This window comes from Solenopsis invicta, chromosome 14 (assembly GCF_016802725.1).
Source record: "Solenopsis invicta isolate M01_SB chromosome 14, UNIL_Sinv_3.0, whole genome shotgun sequence".
In the NCBI taxonomy this organism is placed as follows: domain Eukaryota; kingdom Metazoa; phylum Arthropoda; class Insecta; order Hymenoptera; family Formicidae; genus Solenopsis; species Solenopsis invicta.
The window spans coordinates 1,892,409-1,911,645 of NC_052677.1; the positions used below are offsets into that span (position 1 = coordinate 1,892,409).

The window sequence follows — 19,237 nt, forward strand, 5'->3', positions numbered from 1 at the left end:
TCTAAGAGCCTTTCAATTTCTATTTTACAGTACATATTAACTTTAGACGAAAAGCGTGGCTCACTAAGGTGAAAACGCGAAGGTGGTGTTGATGTGAAGGGGATTCTATATCCCCGGATTGCGCTCAAAATTTCTAGATCCGATGTTAGATCTTTCCAGTTAAGAAAATATTCTGCAAGACGGCCTGCAGTTCTTTTCAAGTCTAGCGGCGGCGTGAGCGGGAGCGTGAGGTCGATCTCCTGGAGCGACTCTTTATGTAGCAAGCCCCTGTCTTGCGAATTGGTTGGTTAGGCTTCAACAAGGGCCTTCACATTTCCCGACGTTGTCTGCTTCCTAGTCGGCTGATTGTAAACAGATTGCAGAGAAGCACCCTTGGGAGCTGTTGGAATGGTTCTAACAAGGCCTCGGGCTACCTTTTTGCACGCCTGCGTATCCTTGACTTCCTCGACGAACGACACGCCGAAAAGCCAGTTGTCGATTTGCGCGACATCAGCTGTTGATTTACCTAGCAAGTTTAATGCCGGTTTTATGAATGCCCTTCTCGCCAAGGTCAGTCTGTACTGTAGGTCAGCTATTAATTGGATGCCTCCGGCCAGTTGACTTAACGCCACTTTATCTTCCTCTTGTAATCGAGAGGATACGTTGGACTTCGTTAAATAGGAGAGTCCCGTTCCTAAGGCATTAAGCGCACCTGCCACCTGAGTTTGCGACAGGGCCTGATGTTCGTCTCTCTTGATAACAGTCGAGGAGACTTTCAAAGCCGGAAGGAGGAACTTGTTGAGTTTGGGTGGACCCAATGCCTCGAGTTCGTCCTTGACTCCAAACTCTGTTAGCAGCCGCGTGTGTAGATCTTCCTGGACCCAATGCCTCGAGTTCGTCCTTGACTCCAAACTCTGTTAGCAGCCGCGTGTGTAGATCTTCCTGGAGCCCTGATTGGACCATCGATTTCGCGAACTCGAAAATAGTCTGGTCCCAGGCAACTCTCTCGAGAGTCATCCTGAGAGCCAAAAAGCTGGCTTACCAGCGGCGGTCCTGCATCCTGGGTGGCGTCTAAGGCCGCGAAAGTGACCGTGCGGTTTGTTAGATCTGCTGTGAACACGCGCGTCATGTTATATGGTGCTGCGGAGGAGCTGTCGGTTAAACCCCCTCTTTGTCAATTCACGAGTAAAAGGGGTCGACAAGGGGGCTTACCTGGTTCGATGCCCCTGCTTTTGAAAGCCGTCGGCTCCTCCTGTAGCTGTGATGCAGGAGAGCATGAAGATCGCCCTCTAACCTCACTTTCTAAGGTGGACAGTTTATGTCCCTGGTTCCGAAGCATTCAAAAAATCTTTTCAAGAAGAGCTGGGTTTCCGGACGTATCAGAAGCCCTCGATGGATCTCGATGACATTGGTCCTCGGAAAAATGTCGAGGAAGCTGCCTTGAGCGCGAGCGCGAACGAGATCGTTCCCTCCTGTGTCTGCGTGCGCGTTTCTTATATCGCCTATGACTCCTAGACCTCAAACGACTTCGGTGACTTGAATCCGACATCTCAAAGAAATCAAACCTGTCCAATATCTTAGGAAAGAACGGGAAAGTCTCGAAGCACGATGTGTTGGGTAACGCGAACAGAAACACAATGAAGATGGCTGCGCTAGCGCCGCGACAGACGCGCCGTAGCGCGGAAAGAAAATTTTCTTTCTAGTAAATTTAAAATCTGTTGGCTGAACGTACGCGGGCGCACTACTACAAGTAATACTCCATCCAGACGAGACCTAAGGCATAATTATAATTTAAGGTTGCGTTTTCAACCTCTCTTCGAGTCAACATAGATAACGAAGAACACTGATTGCGTCAGCAATCTAGAGCTGCGTCCAGAAACATTGGCTGGCTGCACAGAGATAGCATTCTATCCTTAATTGTTTAACATTTGGTAAACAAATAAAGGTAAAATGATATACCTAATGTTTCTTTACGCAGCTCTGTAGAAATTCGGCCATGTCGGCCACGCATTGATGCCGGCAATGCCGAACAGTCGGAGAAGAAACCGGAACTACATATTGGAATTACATATGAAGATTGCGTTAGTGTAGCGTTTTCGCGCTCGTGGCGCGCATGGCGTACGACCTAAGAATATACGCGTGCGAAAGAAAGGCGAACACATCATTTCAGTACGTTCAGTACGACCTAAGAACAGACGCGCGCGAAAGAAAGTCGTACAGTATCATTTTAGTACGCTCAGTAAGGTCTAGGAAAACGCGCTTGAAAGAAAACAGGATGATACTGTAAGCGATGTTTTAGCGATGGCTTCTGAATGAGACGTATCAAAATGGGATGATACGCAAGATATCATGTGCTGTTAGGGGTGATTTGTTCAGATTCTGCGCTTTATATTAATTGTAATATAATTATTAGAAATTTAGCGATTGCGGTTGTGATAGTGGCTTGTATACTAACAAAAATATGACGCGAATTACGAAATACGGAATTAGATGAGCAATAGTTCATTTAAAAGGAGACGGGGGGGGTCGAGGGTATAAAAAATGTCAGAGCGTTTGAGTGTATGAGCCTTCGCTTCTAAGAAATTTGCATGTAAAGTTTGGCATTCGCCGCGCGGTTCGTTAAGTATGATTGTGCGGTAAGTTAAAGTATGAAGCGCGGTGGCTGAGGAGACCAAGGCGCACCTTCTATTTTGCCCTCGGCGGCCGCGTGAAGAGAAGTGTTCGAATGCTCGCAGTGCCAATTTTTTTTTTTTAATAATAGCTACATTTATCAATTGTAAACAATTTTTATTTTCAGCAAGATATTAATTGTTATATATTATTCGTTACATGTAACAAAATGTAATAATCAGAAAGTTTGCATATTTATTTAAGTTTATTTATTCATTTTTATTCATTATACAATTCTGACATTGCTGTACAATGTTGTTGGTAAAAATTTACGTAAAAGCATTGAAAATATCTGTGTATATACAGGGTTGTCCCAGCTTAAGTGGCCACCCTCCTTTATCTCGTAAACTAACAGAGATAGACCCAATAAATATAATATCAAATTAAATGATTTGAACTAAACTTTATTGTGAGCACAGTGGTTATTTAAAAAAATTATCTATGTTAAAGAACAAAGAGACATGCATAACTTTTGCATGGTAAAGTGGATATTTTTATATAATAAAAGTTGTAGTGTTTTTTATAACGAATACAATGATGTATGATTTATCAAAGTCATTTTACAAATTATACAAGTTATGTCTGTTTAAAGTTTTGCGGGCGACTAATACCATTTCAGTTTTGTCCCTGCGGTATGGCTAACTTCCGACTCCCGCTTTGATGATTGACGTGTAACATGTTGACATCTGATTATAATATTCGGTGTACACCCAAGGACTTTGATTCTGTCCATGAGAAAATTTTCCAAACTGAGAAGTTACCACTTTCTACATGGTTGCAGTTTATGATTAATGAAACGATTAGAGCTTATTGGTCGTTACGTTAATCATGAACTGTAAGTATTTAGAAAAATAGCGACTTCTCAATTTGGAAAATTTCCCCATGGACAGAATCAAAATCCTTGGGTGTACGTAAAATAAAAATAATGAAAATACGAAAATCTACAGATTCATGAAGTTATTAAAATATTTAACAAAATTATTTAGCATTTTATATAATAAAAATAATAATTCAAATTTAATAATACACTCAGAGAAAAATTATGTTTACATTGATAAAATTGTTTCTTTAACTTGATATTTGTCAGTTGAAGTAAAAATACCTCTGTGTAAAATAAAAATTTATTTGATTTAAAAAAATGACGTTATTAACTTTTTTAAAAATAAATAATTTGTTTGATTTAAACAAAAAATTATTTAATTCAAAAAAAGTACTGACAAAAATGTAAAAATTTAGTCGTTTTAAAAATGTATTTCTTTTATTAAAAAAAAAGATTTGTGTTACACAACCGAACTATTTCTTTAATTCCAATTAAAAGAACATTTAAATAATTTCTTCCAATTAAAGAAACTCTTTTCTTTAACCGTAGCAATGCTCACATTTCTTGAGTCAAACAAATATTTTTTTACTCAAAGAAACCTTCCTCTGAGTGTACATGTCAATATGTTTCTTACAAAATAACAATTTATTTATTTAATAAATAAACAAATACGGAATTATGATTTGTAAGTACCTATTTTGTTATACTCGTATATTTATAATGAAATAATGTTATAATTATATTTGTAATAAAATTGTTTATTCTTATAGCATATTGTTCATTCTTATAACATTTTAAATTTCTTTTTGAATTTATATAATTTTAATATTAAAATAATAAATAACATAACATTAATAATAATATTAAAATTTAAGTTAATTATAAAATTATTTTTACAAATTGATTTAGTGTTCAAAATGTCCATTGTTTTCATTTATGCACATATTAAGTCTATTAATTATTGATGTTTGTACGTTACGCAGTTCTTCAACGTTAATAGAAGCACATGCATCAATAATTCTTTGACGCATGTTCTTTCGTGTAATGAGAGCTGAGGCATACACCTTATCTTTTATTCTGCCCCATAAAAAAAAATCTAATATAGATAGATCTGGAAATCTTGCAGGCCATTCAATCGGTCCACCTAGCCCTATCCATTTAAGTGGATACTTGTAATTTATTAAATTGATACAATTTCTGTTTCTGTGAGCTGGTGTGCCATCCTGTTGATACCATAAATGCATACGTACCCACACAACACATGGACGTCCCCGGACGTCCAATACATGTCCACAAAAGTCCTTGTAATGTCCTAGTAACTCGTACGTCCATAGGACGTTCCAAAGACGTCCGAAGGACATCCTGGTTTATCATAGCTGTAGTATGACGTTTGTAGGACATCCGCAGGACATATTTGGGATGATTCGTAATATTTTACATATTATGTATATTAAACATGTTTCCAACATACATAATAAATATGCATTCGAAAATTGCGTTCTTCTTTATATTAAATAAGACATTTTGAAGATGTTCTAAGAACGTCTTTTAAATGTCTAGCAGATATTGGTGGTACGTTCCAAAAAGGTCCGCTATATACATATATGTCAATGAAGTTGAGTATTTTTATTATTATCATCATTATCATTATTATTATAACACAAGAATTTTATAAATTATAAAATTATAAAGATAATTTTTCGTGTTAAAAAATATTTAACAAAATATATATTTAACCATATATAAACATAAACTACAAATTTTGATAATATGAGAAGCTTTAATATACAGTATATAGCTTTTTAATAAAATATATTATTCGTTAATATTTAATTATTCATTATATATAATATTTAAATTATGTAATATTTAATACATATGTATAATACTATAACGATTAATTTAATATGCTATTTAATGGCTATTTTATTTGTGAGGAAAGTCCTACTCAAAATATAAATAAATAATAACGTATATTATATCAAGTAAAATTTTTCTTGGAAAAAACGTTTTGGAACGTAAACTTAAAATATAAAGAAACTAATTATACATCTAGCAGCAAGGTATATATATTTGATTTACAGAATCATATTTGTTTACATGATTCTGTGAATCAAATACATGTATATATTAAAATTCGATTTAATTATAATTTATGAAATCCTGTAATTTCGGATTGAAATGAATTTAACAAGTGAGTGCTGGCACCACCGCTAGGCGGCCACGCCGCGAGAGATCTTCTCGTGAGTCAAATGCGGCCACGAGCGTTATATCCAGGCGCCACCGCGGCCGACTCCCCAGCTCATAACTTCAGTAAGACTTTTAGGAGCTGTTTGTTGTAATCTCGAGACGAATACTCGCTATCAGTCTTTTCAAATGTGACGTGTGTGTGGAACGCTGTTCCACATAAATTTTTATAATTTTTACATGTAAATAACAATTTGTATTGTTATTTAATCTTGTACAAAAATTAAATATTTAATTCAAATTTATTCTTTTTTTAGTCTTTTTTAACGAAAAGGATACAAGAAATATTTTTTGTAAATTAAACATTTATAACGTTTTATATTAATGTATTCTGTTTTAATAAATCTATCTGAGTTCCGATTTCATAATATTTTCAATCTGTCTTAACATCATATTTTCGGTGCAGAAATCTCGATCGATTCGGATTACTTTTTTTTTAATCGGTTTTAATCGCACATTTTCAGCGGAGTTAATACTACTTTTACTAATAAATATCATTTTTTACTAAATAAAGTCCTAATCGCGCAATATAAAATAATGTCCAAACAACGTCCATAAAAGTCCTTTTTATGTCCTGCTGAGACGTCCTAATAACGTCCATTTGACGTCAGAAGATGGTACATTGTACGTCCGAAGGACGTTTCCTAGACGTCTACAATATACAATTGGTATATCATCTGGACGTCAAGACATGTCCGACCGCGACGTCCATTAGACGTCCAAAGGACATCCTTGTGTTGCGTGGGTACTTATGTCTAAAGGAATTCCAACAGAGTTGGTAAAATATTTCTTAAGAAATCTACATAAATGGCTCTAGTTAGAATATCTTCAAAGAAGTGTGGACCAATTATATGATCATCCACAATTTCACACCATACATTTAATTTCCATTAATATTGATGAGGAATTTTGCGAAGCCAGTGGAGATTTGTTGTAGCCCAGTAAGGATAATTACGTTTATTTATGCCATCTGTAGAAAATGTTGCTTCGTCTGTGAATAGTCCTTTTTTGAAAAAATTTGGATCTTCCAGTCGCCTTTGCACGTTTTGCAAATTTTTTTTTTATTTGATGGCTGGCCTGCGCTTTTTCGCTTCAGACAGAGGCGCTGTACAGTGTCCCGGCCATCACTGCATGCATGTATGCTTTTCTAGTGCCTATACTCGGTCTTCGGAGGTTGGGCATTAGACTCACCAGGGCATCAGCCCTTTTGTCCAATCGTAGGGCTATGTCTCTAAAGTGTTTAAATCCCAAGAACTGTCCAATAAAAGTCCTAAGAACTTTATAATTTTCTGTACCTAAACCTGGATGTTGTCTACTCTTATGCTGACCGAAGAGGAAGCCCCCGCGGAGCCGCCGTAGAAAAAAACTGCTTCCATTTTTTTTTTGGGAGCCACTCTCAGGCCCAGTTTGCTGAGCTAACGACACGCGTCATCGCTGTATTGCCGTAGTTAACGGCCCTTCCCCAGTTCTCCCCCTCGGCCACCACCAATGTTATTGGCATAACACCACGTGGCAGCCAAGAGGCAAGGCCTGGCGGAGTATTGTGTCGTATGCGACGTTCCACAGCAGGGGCCAAGCACTGACTCTTGCGTCCCTCTGCAGCCGGAATCCCGCTTTGTTGTGGAATCCCAGCTGCCTGTCCCAAAGTAGTCCTTGACTATCTCCACAAGATAGGGCGGCAAGAAGTAGTGCTCACTCAGAGCATTTACCACCCTAGCCATAAAATGTTAAAGGCGTTGGCGATATCAAACAATATCGCCAACACTATCTTTCCTAGTTTCAAACTCCGAGAGGAAACGAACGTGTTTTATAGCATCGGTTGTTGACCTTCCTTCTCGGAAGCCGTACTGACTAATGGATAGATCTGGATCATTCCGGGACAGGTACCGTACGATGCGGTTGGCAATAATTTTCTCGAGGTTTTTGCCAACGTCTAGCAAGCATATCAGCCTATACGCGGAGGGACTCTTTGCCGGCTCGCTCGCTTTCCTCAATAGGCCGTGCCTTTCTCCAGGCTCTTTGTGTACGAGGTGTGTTCAAAAAGTATCGCGAAGTTTGTGTTTTTTCAAAAATTATTTATTTATTCATGAATATCTATTTTGTCCCCTTCAAAGTAATCCCCATGAGATATTATACACTTGTGCCAACGGTTTTCCAATCTTCGAAGCACTTCAAAAAATCATTTTTTTTTATCTTGTTCAGCTCCTCCTTCGATGCCGTCTTTATCTCGTCAAGCGTAGCGTAACGTCGTCCTTTCATGGGCCTCTTCAGTTTAGGGAACAAGAAAAAGTCACAGGGGGCCAGATCTGGGGAATACGGTGGCTGCGGCATCATTAGTGTGTTGTTTTTGGCCAAAAAGTCGCGCACAAGCAACGATGTGTGAGCAGGGGCGTTATCGTGGTGCAAAAGCCAATTTTTGTTCTTCCACAAATCCGGGCGTTTCTGGCGGATTGCTTCGCGCAAATTGCGCATAACTTGCAGGTAATATTCCTTATTGACCGTTCTACCCTGTGGCAAGAACTCATGATGCACCACGCCCCTGCAATCGAAGAAAACTGTCAGCAAAACTTTCACATTCGACCGAACTTGGCGCGCTTTTTTCGGTCTTGGTTCGTGCGGCAGCTTCCATTGAGATGATTGAGCTTTGGTTTCCACGTCATAACCATAAACCCACGATTCGTCACCAGTTATGACCCTCTGGAGCAAATTTGGGTCGTCGCGGACAGAGTCCAACATCTCATTAGCAATGTTCATGCGATGCTGTTTTTGGTCGCAATTGAGCAATTTTGGTACGAATTTCGCGGCGACCCGTCTCATGCCCAAATCATTGATAAAAATCGAATGGCACGAGCCAATCGATATGTTTAGGTCCTTAGCAACTTCTCTAACGGTGATTCGACGATTGGCCAATACCATTTTCTCCACTTCATTAATTTTTTCGTCTGTTGTTGAAGTGCTCGGGCGTCCGGCACGCTCTTCGTCGTTCACATCTCGGCCTTCTGAGAACATTTTGTACCACCGATAAACGTTGCTTCGGTCCAAGGTAGCTTCTCCGTATGCCACAGTCAACATTCGGAATGCATCCGCGCACTTAATTTCGTTTTTCACACAAAATTTGATACAGGTTCTTTGATCCATTTTTTTGAATAGGTAAAAATCGAAGACGATCCAAAACACGTGCAAGCAAAGCAGCTGTCAACAATTAAGTGAACATTCAAAATGGCCGAGCTTGTCGGCATAAGTGAGAGACATGAGTACCAACATAACGCCACAAAAAGATCGAAATTCGAATATACGTAACCCGCGAAAATTCAAAATTCGCGATACTTTTTGAACACACCTCGTATAGCGCCTTTAAATTCTACCCGATAATGAGGGCCGCTCGCACCCATACTCTGCTGTTGACCTTATCTGGGCCAGGCCCCATTGGTTTTCCCTTTAGTCGAGCGAAGGCCGCGGCCATCTCGGGCTAGTGACGTCCAACTCTTCGGACCATCCCTGGGGAGGGCCAGTTTTGGCCGGGATTTTCTTCTCCCTTGTGGGAAACAGTTTGTTCACCATCTTCTCTAGAAACTGGACGTCTAGTGTCTCCGCCACTGGGGGAGCCCGTGGGCAAAGCTTTTTTGTCACGATTTAATAACGCTTTCCCCACGAGTCACGATCCAGTGTGGAGACTAACTCATCCCAAGTCGTGGCGTTTGTCTTTCTAATGGCCATTCTAAGGGCCTTCTTGGTCTTTTTAAGTGCCTTCTTGGCGGAGGATGTTTCCGCCTTGACGTCTCGCTTCCTGGCGTGCGTATATCTTCTCCTAGCGGTCGTGGTCAGCCTCCGGAGGTCTGCCAGCTCCTCCGACCATTAATACATATCACCGATTTTCTCCTGACGACGGTGCTATAAGAAAAACAATTATTGATATAAATGTAATGGATTTGTTTTTGAACGGCAAAATTAAAAATCGTTGTTCAAGCGTTTGAAAAGATTCTTGTAATCTTATGCTAAATTGCAGTCAATTTAACCGAACGGCATCTTCCATAAGAATTGTGCGGGGTCTTTTGAATTACGAGTATGACAGAAAATTGAATTACAAATATGATAGAATTTGACAATTTATTTTCGAGTTTAAACACTACGGAAATGTTATCTTTCAATTTTAATGAGTCTTTAATATATTATGGCACGGATCAAAATAAGGAATTTTTTTATACATGCCCATTTTTTTACCTCTTCGAAAGAAAATCGGTATTTATCTTTCGAAGAGAATATCATCAAAATAGTAAAAATGTGAATGAAAGTTGAATGTCTTGATAAGTACTTTATAACAGTGATAAAGTTTCTTTAATTTTTTAAAAATTTTTACAAATTTATTCAGAATTTTTATTTCTATTCTTTTAGTTTTGACGTTATTTGTTTTAAAAGAGATGTATTAATTTTCTTCAGAGGGATGTTTTCTTTGCTAAACGGACACGTATATAAAAATATGTATCCCTTATTTTGATTTGTACCGACACATATTAAAGGCTCATCAACATATCGAAGACTCATTAAAATTGGAGGACGACATTTCCGTGTATTTCTTTGTAAATTTCATATGAAATAACTCACTTGTATTTAAGATTATACATCACGGAAAAACAGGTCACAATCGGTAAAATCTATTGTTTTTTATATCGCCATTAATTGGCAAAAGATCGGCCTTTTTTAACATTATTCTTTTTGTTGCAATTGACCACATTAATATTGATCACGTTTTTGGGCCCGAAAGAGGAGAAGAAATTAACTATGCTTTGTAGTACAAAGTACTGCAAACATTGAGGGTTTCTATAGAATGCAAAATTTGAAAGATATATTCTGATCTATATCAAATTTTTATCCAGCAATTGACCACTGCTATTTCAAACCAGAAACGTGATCAATATCAACATTCACCCCACACTATCCTGACCCCACCCACTTACAGGACGGAACGAGTTTGACAATTATATTGTTTTACATGAATATTGTCTTTTAAATAATTTTTCAATATATAATAAACGCCGAGAAAAATTAATGATCTTGATGTCGTGTAGAGTCAAGTTCAACATCAAGGTCAGTTGAAGGTTATTTGAGAATGGCTGTGTAAAGGTAAACGTTTATTAAAAGTATATTGACTTACGCATTTGCAAATGATTTTTATAGAATCCCTCAACTGGAGTAAGCACAAACGTCTCTTTATCATTGTTCACTGTTGAAAGTGGAAGAAGATACAGATTTCGTATAATCAGTGCATTCAGTACGGTTTGCTTGGCTGAAATAAAAATTGGAAATCATTCTATGCAAATAATTGCCACAGATGGTGAAAATGTACAACCAGTACCTGTAGATGCAATTACAATGGCCTCAGGTAATATTTACTTAAAGTATATAAAGATAAATCTTTGTTTTAGAAATAGATACTCTGTGTAATGCATCATCTATATTATTTATTATATAGCATTATATATTTACTTTCCGTGCACTTCAGTTTTATTTACGAATATTTAAAATGTTATTTGTGATTTTTTAGAATAACTGATTTCCATTAGCATGCTGTAAATATAATATTAAATGTTTGTTTTGTCTAAGCTTAGACAATCATTTAACATCATCAGTAAAACTTATAATATACATCAGTTTTAAAATTTAATTAAAATCTGCTTAATGGTTCAAGTTACATTATTCCTAAATGCAATACTTCCAAGTTATCTTTAGATAGAAATGAACATATTTCAAGAAGCGCGGTTGCGTCTCGAGCCAATGTAAGCAAGCGGGAAAGACCGAGCCTCTTTTACGCAAGTCTGCGAGTTCAAGCATAACGAGATTATCAGATCTCAGTAACGGTTGAACCGATCAAGTTCTGAGTAATCTCAATTGATAGCTTGTGGAAAATGGCATTATAAAAGTGTTTTTATTTTTTCTCTCCGTGCCCTACTTGCGGAAATATCGCGATGCAAAGTCCAAATCTCAACGTTTTACATGTAAGAGACGTCATCATTATCATCGTTGCCAAGCAAATCTTGTCCAGTACTTCTTTATGACGCAGAGTGGCCGGTGGCGCCTGGTACACTATCAGCCTAGAACTCTATATTATAAGAGTAGCGCAATTTTTTTATCTTTTAGCGAAGTCGACTGATGGACCTAATGATTTCTCATCTAATGAGCATTCAGTGATTTTATTTTCCACACTTTTCAGCCAATCAGCATTAGGTCCAACAGGGCGGCGTTTACGCTACTCTTTTAATATAGAGTTCTATATCAGCCCGCATGCGATCATGTGATGCATCAAGTGGTGTGATGCATCATGTGTCCGCAATATGACGGGTTTCTTAATCTGTAACCTGAATCGACAATAATATCTCGATTCGCGGGGCAGACGACACTTTTTTTTGTCGAATTCGTTCGTCTTGTATAAAAACGCGTTGAATAAGCGTATTATTAATAAATATGTGCAATTAAAAACATATATTTTACATTAACTAGAGTCAATATTATATTATACTCTTACGAGTGCTATGTATAAAATTTTTCAAGTGTGGTCATAAGATATGATTGACAAGTGCATATGAATATGATAATAAAACAAAGCTAATTAGACTGGATGCGCTTTATTAAATCTATTTTTATTTTCTTATCTTTTTCCAATACATATCTTTCTTTTCTCAGCAAAAATGTGGTTTGCTTTCTCAGGTTTGTCTCTAAGTCATACTTATTTTAACTCTAGCGTTAATGTAAAAGTATATTTTGAATGAATTGACGTTTGAAACAAGTGTCAAATAATTGAATAAAGATATAAAAATGATTCTAATGCCTGTCGTATGTGTAAAATTACAAGTTGAGTCTCAAAGCTGACATTTTGCTCAATGCTGCGTATTCTCTCTGGTTTCAGAAATTTGTAACTAGATTATTTAATAAGTATGATAAGTACATTTTGAATCATGTTCATTAAAGTTAACAAAGTTAAATGTAACTTTTACAATATACAAGGTGTCTTACAAAGCTCGGATTCTTTTTTAACAGTGGATTTCTTGGAACATTCTAAGAAAAAAGTCCTAATACAAAAATATCGAGGGTAATGGTTTTCAGATAATTTGCGATTAAAGTTTACGAATTACAGAGCTGATGTTTTGCACGCTCAGGCATGGTGACATGACAAGGTACCACAAGGGTAACTCTTGACATTGAGGTTGTCATATAAATACGCATTGACATTTATATTAAGAAATTATTACTATAAAAAATTATTACTATAGGAAATATTTGTACATTACATATGCATAATTAACGTTTCGAATAAAATATCAAATTAATAACAAAATGTTTTGATATCCGTTTTATCAGCTGTTAAAATAAATTTATTACCATGTTCATATGATAAGAATTTTTATGGTAATACATCAATAATTTTAATATTTTATTAAAATAACTATTAACCCTTAAGCACGTAAGTGGGTCTGAGAGACCCCATATGAAGTTTTGAACGCTTGCTATGTGAAGACGGAATGAGATAGGAGGTTTGGACCAAGACATAAAAAAAGTTTGAAATCTCCTCTTTCGATTGATATGGTTGATCAACTTTTTTGATCAACTAGAATTCGAACGGCACGGCAGCAAAGTTTTGTTAGGGTCAATGCGACCCATATAGTGTGAAACTTTTTTTGTGAGTATTTTACATAAAAAAGCTGGACAAAATACGTTCGTACAGGTCGGTTTGCGAATGTTACTCGCATATACTTTGTTTAAAGTTGGAATACTATAAAATACTGTAGAAAAGAGAGTTTTTCCGAAATATATCATGAAACATATCAATTTTCAATTTTAGACACGATTTAATCAAAAATACCTCAATTTGCCTTGTTACATAAGTACATTTTTTAATAGAAATGACAATGATATAATTTTTTTTTTTAAGTATGAATCTTTAGCTTTAAAACGCCGTATTGCAAAGTTCTTCAAAGTTTTTTGTTGCGAAGATATAATTTTTTGAAGGAAAAGTGGATTTTTGACCAATTTCTCATTTTTGCTTAATGGTTTTTCTTTTATAACTTCACAATGAATTATTTTTTGCCAATGCCGATTGTGCAGTCACACTCCTGAGATTTCGAATCTTTGTTAAAAAAAAAAAATCGTAAAAAAATATTGATTGTAATCAAAGATATAGCTTCTCAAAGTTGAAAAAGTCTCCCAGATCCAAAAATGTGTTTCCGTATTTTACAGGATCGGTGTGTTTAAGGGTTAAAAATGTAAATCGATGATTTGATGTAAATACGATAATGTCAAATAGATATTAATATGTCTGAATTCTACTTTATCAATATTATATATTAAAACTTTTTCATACCATCGCATAAATTATTAATATTATTGATGTACTTATATTACTATAAAAGTTTTTATCATATGAACATGGTAATGAATTTATTTTGACAACTGATCTAACAGCTATTGAAACATTCTGTTATTGAATTGATATTTTGTTCAAAACGTTAATTATGCATATTAATGTACAAATATGTTTTCTATAGTAATAATTTCTTAATATAAATATCAATGCGTATTTATATGACAACCTCAACGTCAAAAGTTACACGTGTGGTACCTTGTCATGTTACTATGCCTGAGCGCGCAAAATGTCAGCTCTGCAATTTGTAAACTTTAATTGTAAATACTTTGAAAACCATTATACCCTCGACATTTTTGCATTAGAATTTTTTTCTTAGAATGTTCCAAGGAATCTACTGTTAAAAGGAGATTCGAGCTTTGCGGGACAACCTGTATATAGATTTCACTAAACTAGTTAAAATAATACATGATATTAAATATGCTCGTTGTGTTACACAATAAATGTTAATTGTAAATAAATAATATGTGTGTGTCAATCTTGCTGTGTTACCTGATTATTTTAATTAATTTTCAGTGAACTCTTTATACATTGTAAAAGTTACACTTACTTTATTAACTTTAATAAACAGGATTCAAAATGTACTTACTTTACTTATTAATTAATCCAATTATAAATTTTTGAAACCAGAAAGTACACGCTGCGCTGAGACCTCTAAGACTCAACTTGTAAAATTACACGTACAACAGGCATTAGAATCTTTTTTGTTTTGTAGATTCTTTATTTAAGCGTAAAAGAGATCTGTTACACTGACTCGAATGTAACAAATTACAAGAGAACTCGATCTCGTAAGCAACGCTTTTATAATGAGAGGACTCGGCCTCGTAAATTGTATCACAAAAGTTTGCTGACGCTGGTTGATGGATCAGAGACCGTCTTTTGTCAACGGACGTTTTGAGACGCGCGATCTGAGTAACGCGATGTGACACGTATGTATTTAAGAGATGAGGTGCTGTATTCATCCAGTGTAAAACTATGGTTGAATCGGTCCACAGTACCTCCTTATTAATGGAAAATTCTACCGCGTTGCGTACTTCACGATAGAGTTTAGCTAGTAAAAGAGCGCCGCATAATTTTAAACAAGGTATTGTTATTGTTTTTAATGGGGCGACTCTAGATTTAGCGCATAAAAGTTGGGATCGTACATTGTTATGTTGGTCGATCGATCGGATATATATGCAAGCACCGTAGCCTGTGTTACTGGCATCGCAAAAGCCGTGAATTTGACTATTGGTATGGTCAGGAATTAATCCTGGACGATCTATTAACAATTCATTAATTAAATTTAACTGACAAGGGGAGGACCAGGTGAGAGACCCTGGGGTTTTGATCCCAATTTTTTTAGTTATTCTGGAGACGAAAAAAAAGTTTACGTCTCCCGGCGTTTCATCGAATAGGCCTTAGTTTCGAAATAATAAATTTGTGAAAATTGGCCATACCGCGGCGCGCCATATGAGCCTTCCCGGTAACTGTTCTCGCAACCAGTGCAGTCGGCTCTGTGCGTTAGGTGCTTGCTTCACAATCGTAAGATCCGGGTTCGCTCCCAGATGTGTGCAATATTTTTTTTATTTTTTAATAAATGTATTTATTTATCTTGATGATATTAATATAGTATGCAAATTTCTAAAATAAAAAATTTAATTTAATATCATTTTCTAAACTTTAATTTAAATTTAATTTGAAGGAAATTTGAATTCAAGTAATATTTGAAATAATAAATAGGTAATAATAATAATAATAATATATAAGTTATTTGAAATGGATAACATATAAAGGCAACGTATCTAAATTTTCAAATTGTTTAAATTTAACACTGGTAAAAGAAGCGGATATAAAATGGTAAATAAACGAGAGGTTTTTAATCCCCTTGCAGGTATGTAGTCATTTGCATTTACATTCACAATCAGATGTTTGTTTATTATTCTTTTTTTACGATTAATTATTTGAAAAACTAGAATTTTAAAATACTGTTAATATTATTTCCAATTAAATTTTAAATTAAACAATTTGAAAATTTAGATACGTTGCCTTTATATGTTATCCATTTCAAATAACTTATATATTATTATTATTATTATTACCTATTTATTATTTCAAATATTATTACTTGAATTCAAATTCCCTTCAAATTAAATTTAAATTGAAGTTTAGAAAATGATATTAAATTAAATTTTCTATTTTAGAAATTTGCATACTATATTAATATCATCAAGATAAATAAATACATTTATTAAAAAAATAAAAAAAAAATATTGCACACATCTAGGAGCGAACCCGGATCTTACGATTGTGAAGCAAGCACCTAACGCACGGAGCCGACTGCACTGATTGCGAGAACAGTTACCGGGAAGGCTCATATAGCGCACCGCGGTATGGCCAATTTTCACAAATTTATTATTTTGAAACTAAGGCCTATTCGATGAAACGCCGGGAGACGTGAACTTTTTTTTCGTCTCCAAAATAACTAAAAAAATTGGGATCAAAATCCCAGGGTCTCTCACCTGGTCTTCCCCTTGTGAGTTGTAAATTCTGCCCATGCAGTATGTACGTCAAGAAGAATGCAATCGTCCCAATTTATTTTGCGCTACCATATGTCTTGCATCAGCTTTTTAACCTATAACGTAACAGGTCCTAATAGGCCTAAAGGATCGAAAATCTTAGCAATTTCTGTGATGATGACTCATTTTGTGATTCTTTCTGGGTGTTTGATGGTGCGAACTATATAATGCAACGTGTCGTGATTTGCTTCCCATGATATGCCTAGAATTTTTAAGAGATCGTTGATTAAAAGCTTTGAATTTATAACATTCGGATTAAGTCGTCAATAATCTGTTTCTTGTTTGAAGCCCATTGCCATATATTGAAGCCGCCTCGTGATAATATCGCAATAATGTCGTTTCGTAATTTGCGAGTTTCCTTAATAGTATTTGCGTCGGTAAGTAAGTCATCGACATATAAGTGTTTTTTGAGTACTCTCGCCGCGTTAGGATGTCTTTCGTTCTTGTCATCTGCTAATTTATGGATTGTGCGTATGGCCAGATAGGGTGATGAAAATATTCCAAATGTGAGCGTGTGAAATGTTTTAATTTTATTATTTTGACGCCAGAGAATACGTTGATACATTTGATAGTCTTCGTGCAATAATATTTGCCGATACATCTTCTCTATATCTGCAGTGAGAACGTATTTATACGTCCGAAACCTAAGCAGATGTGTAAATAAAGTGTCTTGTATGGTCGGTCCAGTCATTAATATGTCGTTTAAAAATGTACCGTTTTTTTGTTTTCGCTGGTGCGTCAAAAACAACTCGGACTCTCGTTGTACTGTTTGAAGGTTTGATAAAAAAACTGTCTTTTAATGTTTCGTCTATTACAGTCATTTGTTTCAATTCTAAATATTTTTGTATTACTTGCGAATAAGCTATCTTTAACTCAGGATCTGATTTGAGTTTTCGCTCGAGAGAATATTAACGTCTGAGAGCGGTAATCCGCGATTCACCGAGACGTTTTCTCTCCTTGCGGAAAGGTAAACGTACTATATGAGGGCAGTCCGATAAGTACTTAGCCTACAAAAGAAAAACGAAAATTTTGGAAAAGTGGCGATTTATTTCTCAATATAGTCTCCTTTTTAGCTCGATAAATTTGACCCAGCGATGCTCCAACTTCTTTAACCCATCTGAAAAATACGTTTTCTCGAGGTCTGTAAAGTAGGCCTCCGTGGCGGCGATGACCTCCTCATTCGACTCAAATTTCTGCCCGGCGAGTGACTTTTTCAAGTTTGGAAACAAAAAAAGTCGCACGGGGCCAAATCTGGAGAATACGGTGGATGAGAGGGCAGCAGTTCGTAGTGCAATTCGACCAATTTGGCCATGGCGACGGCGGAGGTGTTAGCCGGTGTGTTGTCATGGTGGAAGAGTACTTTTTTCTTCGCCAAATGGGGCCGGTTTTTCTGCAATTTGGCGTAGAATCGGCCCAATAATTCGGCATAGTAGAGCCCTGTGACCGTTTTGCCCTTCTCCAGGTAGTCGATGTAGATCACACCTTGTGAATCCCAGAAAACGGTGGCCATCACCTTTCCGTCCGATAGGACAGTCTTTGCCTTCTTCGGAGCATGTTCGCCGGGTGAAGTCCACTGTTTCGACTGTTCCTTGGTCTCTGGTGTGTATCAGTGGATCCATGTTTCATCAACGGTCACGAAACGACGCAGAAACTCCTTCGGATTGCGCTTAAACAGCGTCAAACACTGCTCTGAAGTGGTCTCACGGTTGCGCTTTTTGTCCGGAGTGAGCAAACGCGGCACTCATCGCGCCGACAGCTTTCTCATGCCCAAAATTTCATGCAGGATATGACCCACGCGGTTTTTTGAGATGCCTATTGTTTCAGCTATCTCGCGCACCTTCAATCGGCGGTCTGCCTATACGAGATCGTGGATTTTTGTCACGTTATCTTCCGTGCTAGTCATTTTCGGGGCACCTGGGCGTGGCTCATCAAAAACCGACGTGCGAGCACGTTGAAACTCGTTAAACCAATTTTTGACGGTTGCCATTGAAGGAGAAGAGTCACCGTACACAGTATCCAAGCGCTCTTTGATTTTGCTGCGCGATTTTCCGTCCAAAAACAAGAATCGAATCACCGACCGATATTGCTCTTTTTCTATTTTTTTAAAATCCGCGGACACGCCCGCTTCCACACGCAGTCAAAACAAAACTACGAGTTCGATTCGGCTAAAATTTTGACAGTAGCCGTCTACGAGAATGTACTACACGATAGTAAATCTCTCTTGCGATACTGGCACCATCGGGCGGTGAGGCTAAGTACTTATTGGACCGCCATTGTATAACGGTCCGTTATTATCACGAGTAACATTTTTTATAAAATGTGCCTCACAATCTAGTTCTTTGATAGATCTTGGCGGATTTGATATGGCAGAATTGAACTCTTTAATTGTCCAAAACTCAGTGAGTTGTTGATCTAAACTAGTGAATGAGCATACGGTATTTTTTGAAGACACTCCCTCCCGCGATGACCCAGTCGAGTCGCGTATTTTGTAAGTATAAATCATGATTTTTGCGCGACAAATTAATCTGACCGTCTAACATCATTGACAAT

General features: G+C 36.6%; 1 protein-coding gene across 2 annotated transcripts in view; it reads left to right on the forward strand.

Annotated features, from left to right (window-relative positions):
• The window catches only part of LOC113005344 (oxidoreductase ptaE), a 296,040-nt gene that overhangs the window by 155,606 nt on the left and 121,197 nt on the right, over positions 1–19,237 (forward strand). For both annotated transcript variants that reach the window (XM_039457182.1, XM_039457183.1), the window contains exon 6: positions 10,892–11,096. In XM_039457182.1, coding sequence (XP_039313116.1) covers positions 10,892–11,096 — 205 coding nt within the window. The remainder of the gene's footprint in view (positions 1–10,891; positions 11,097–19,237) is intronic.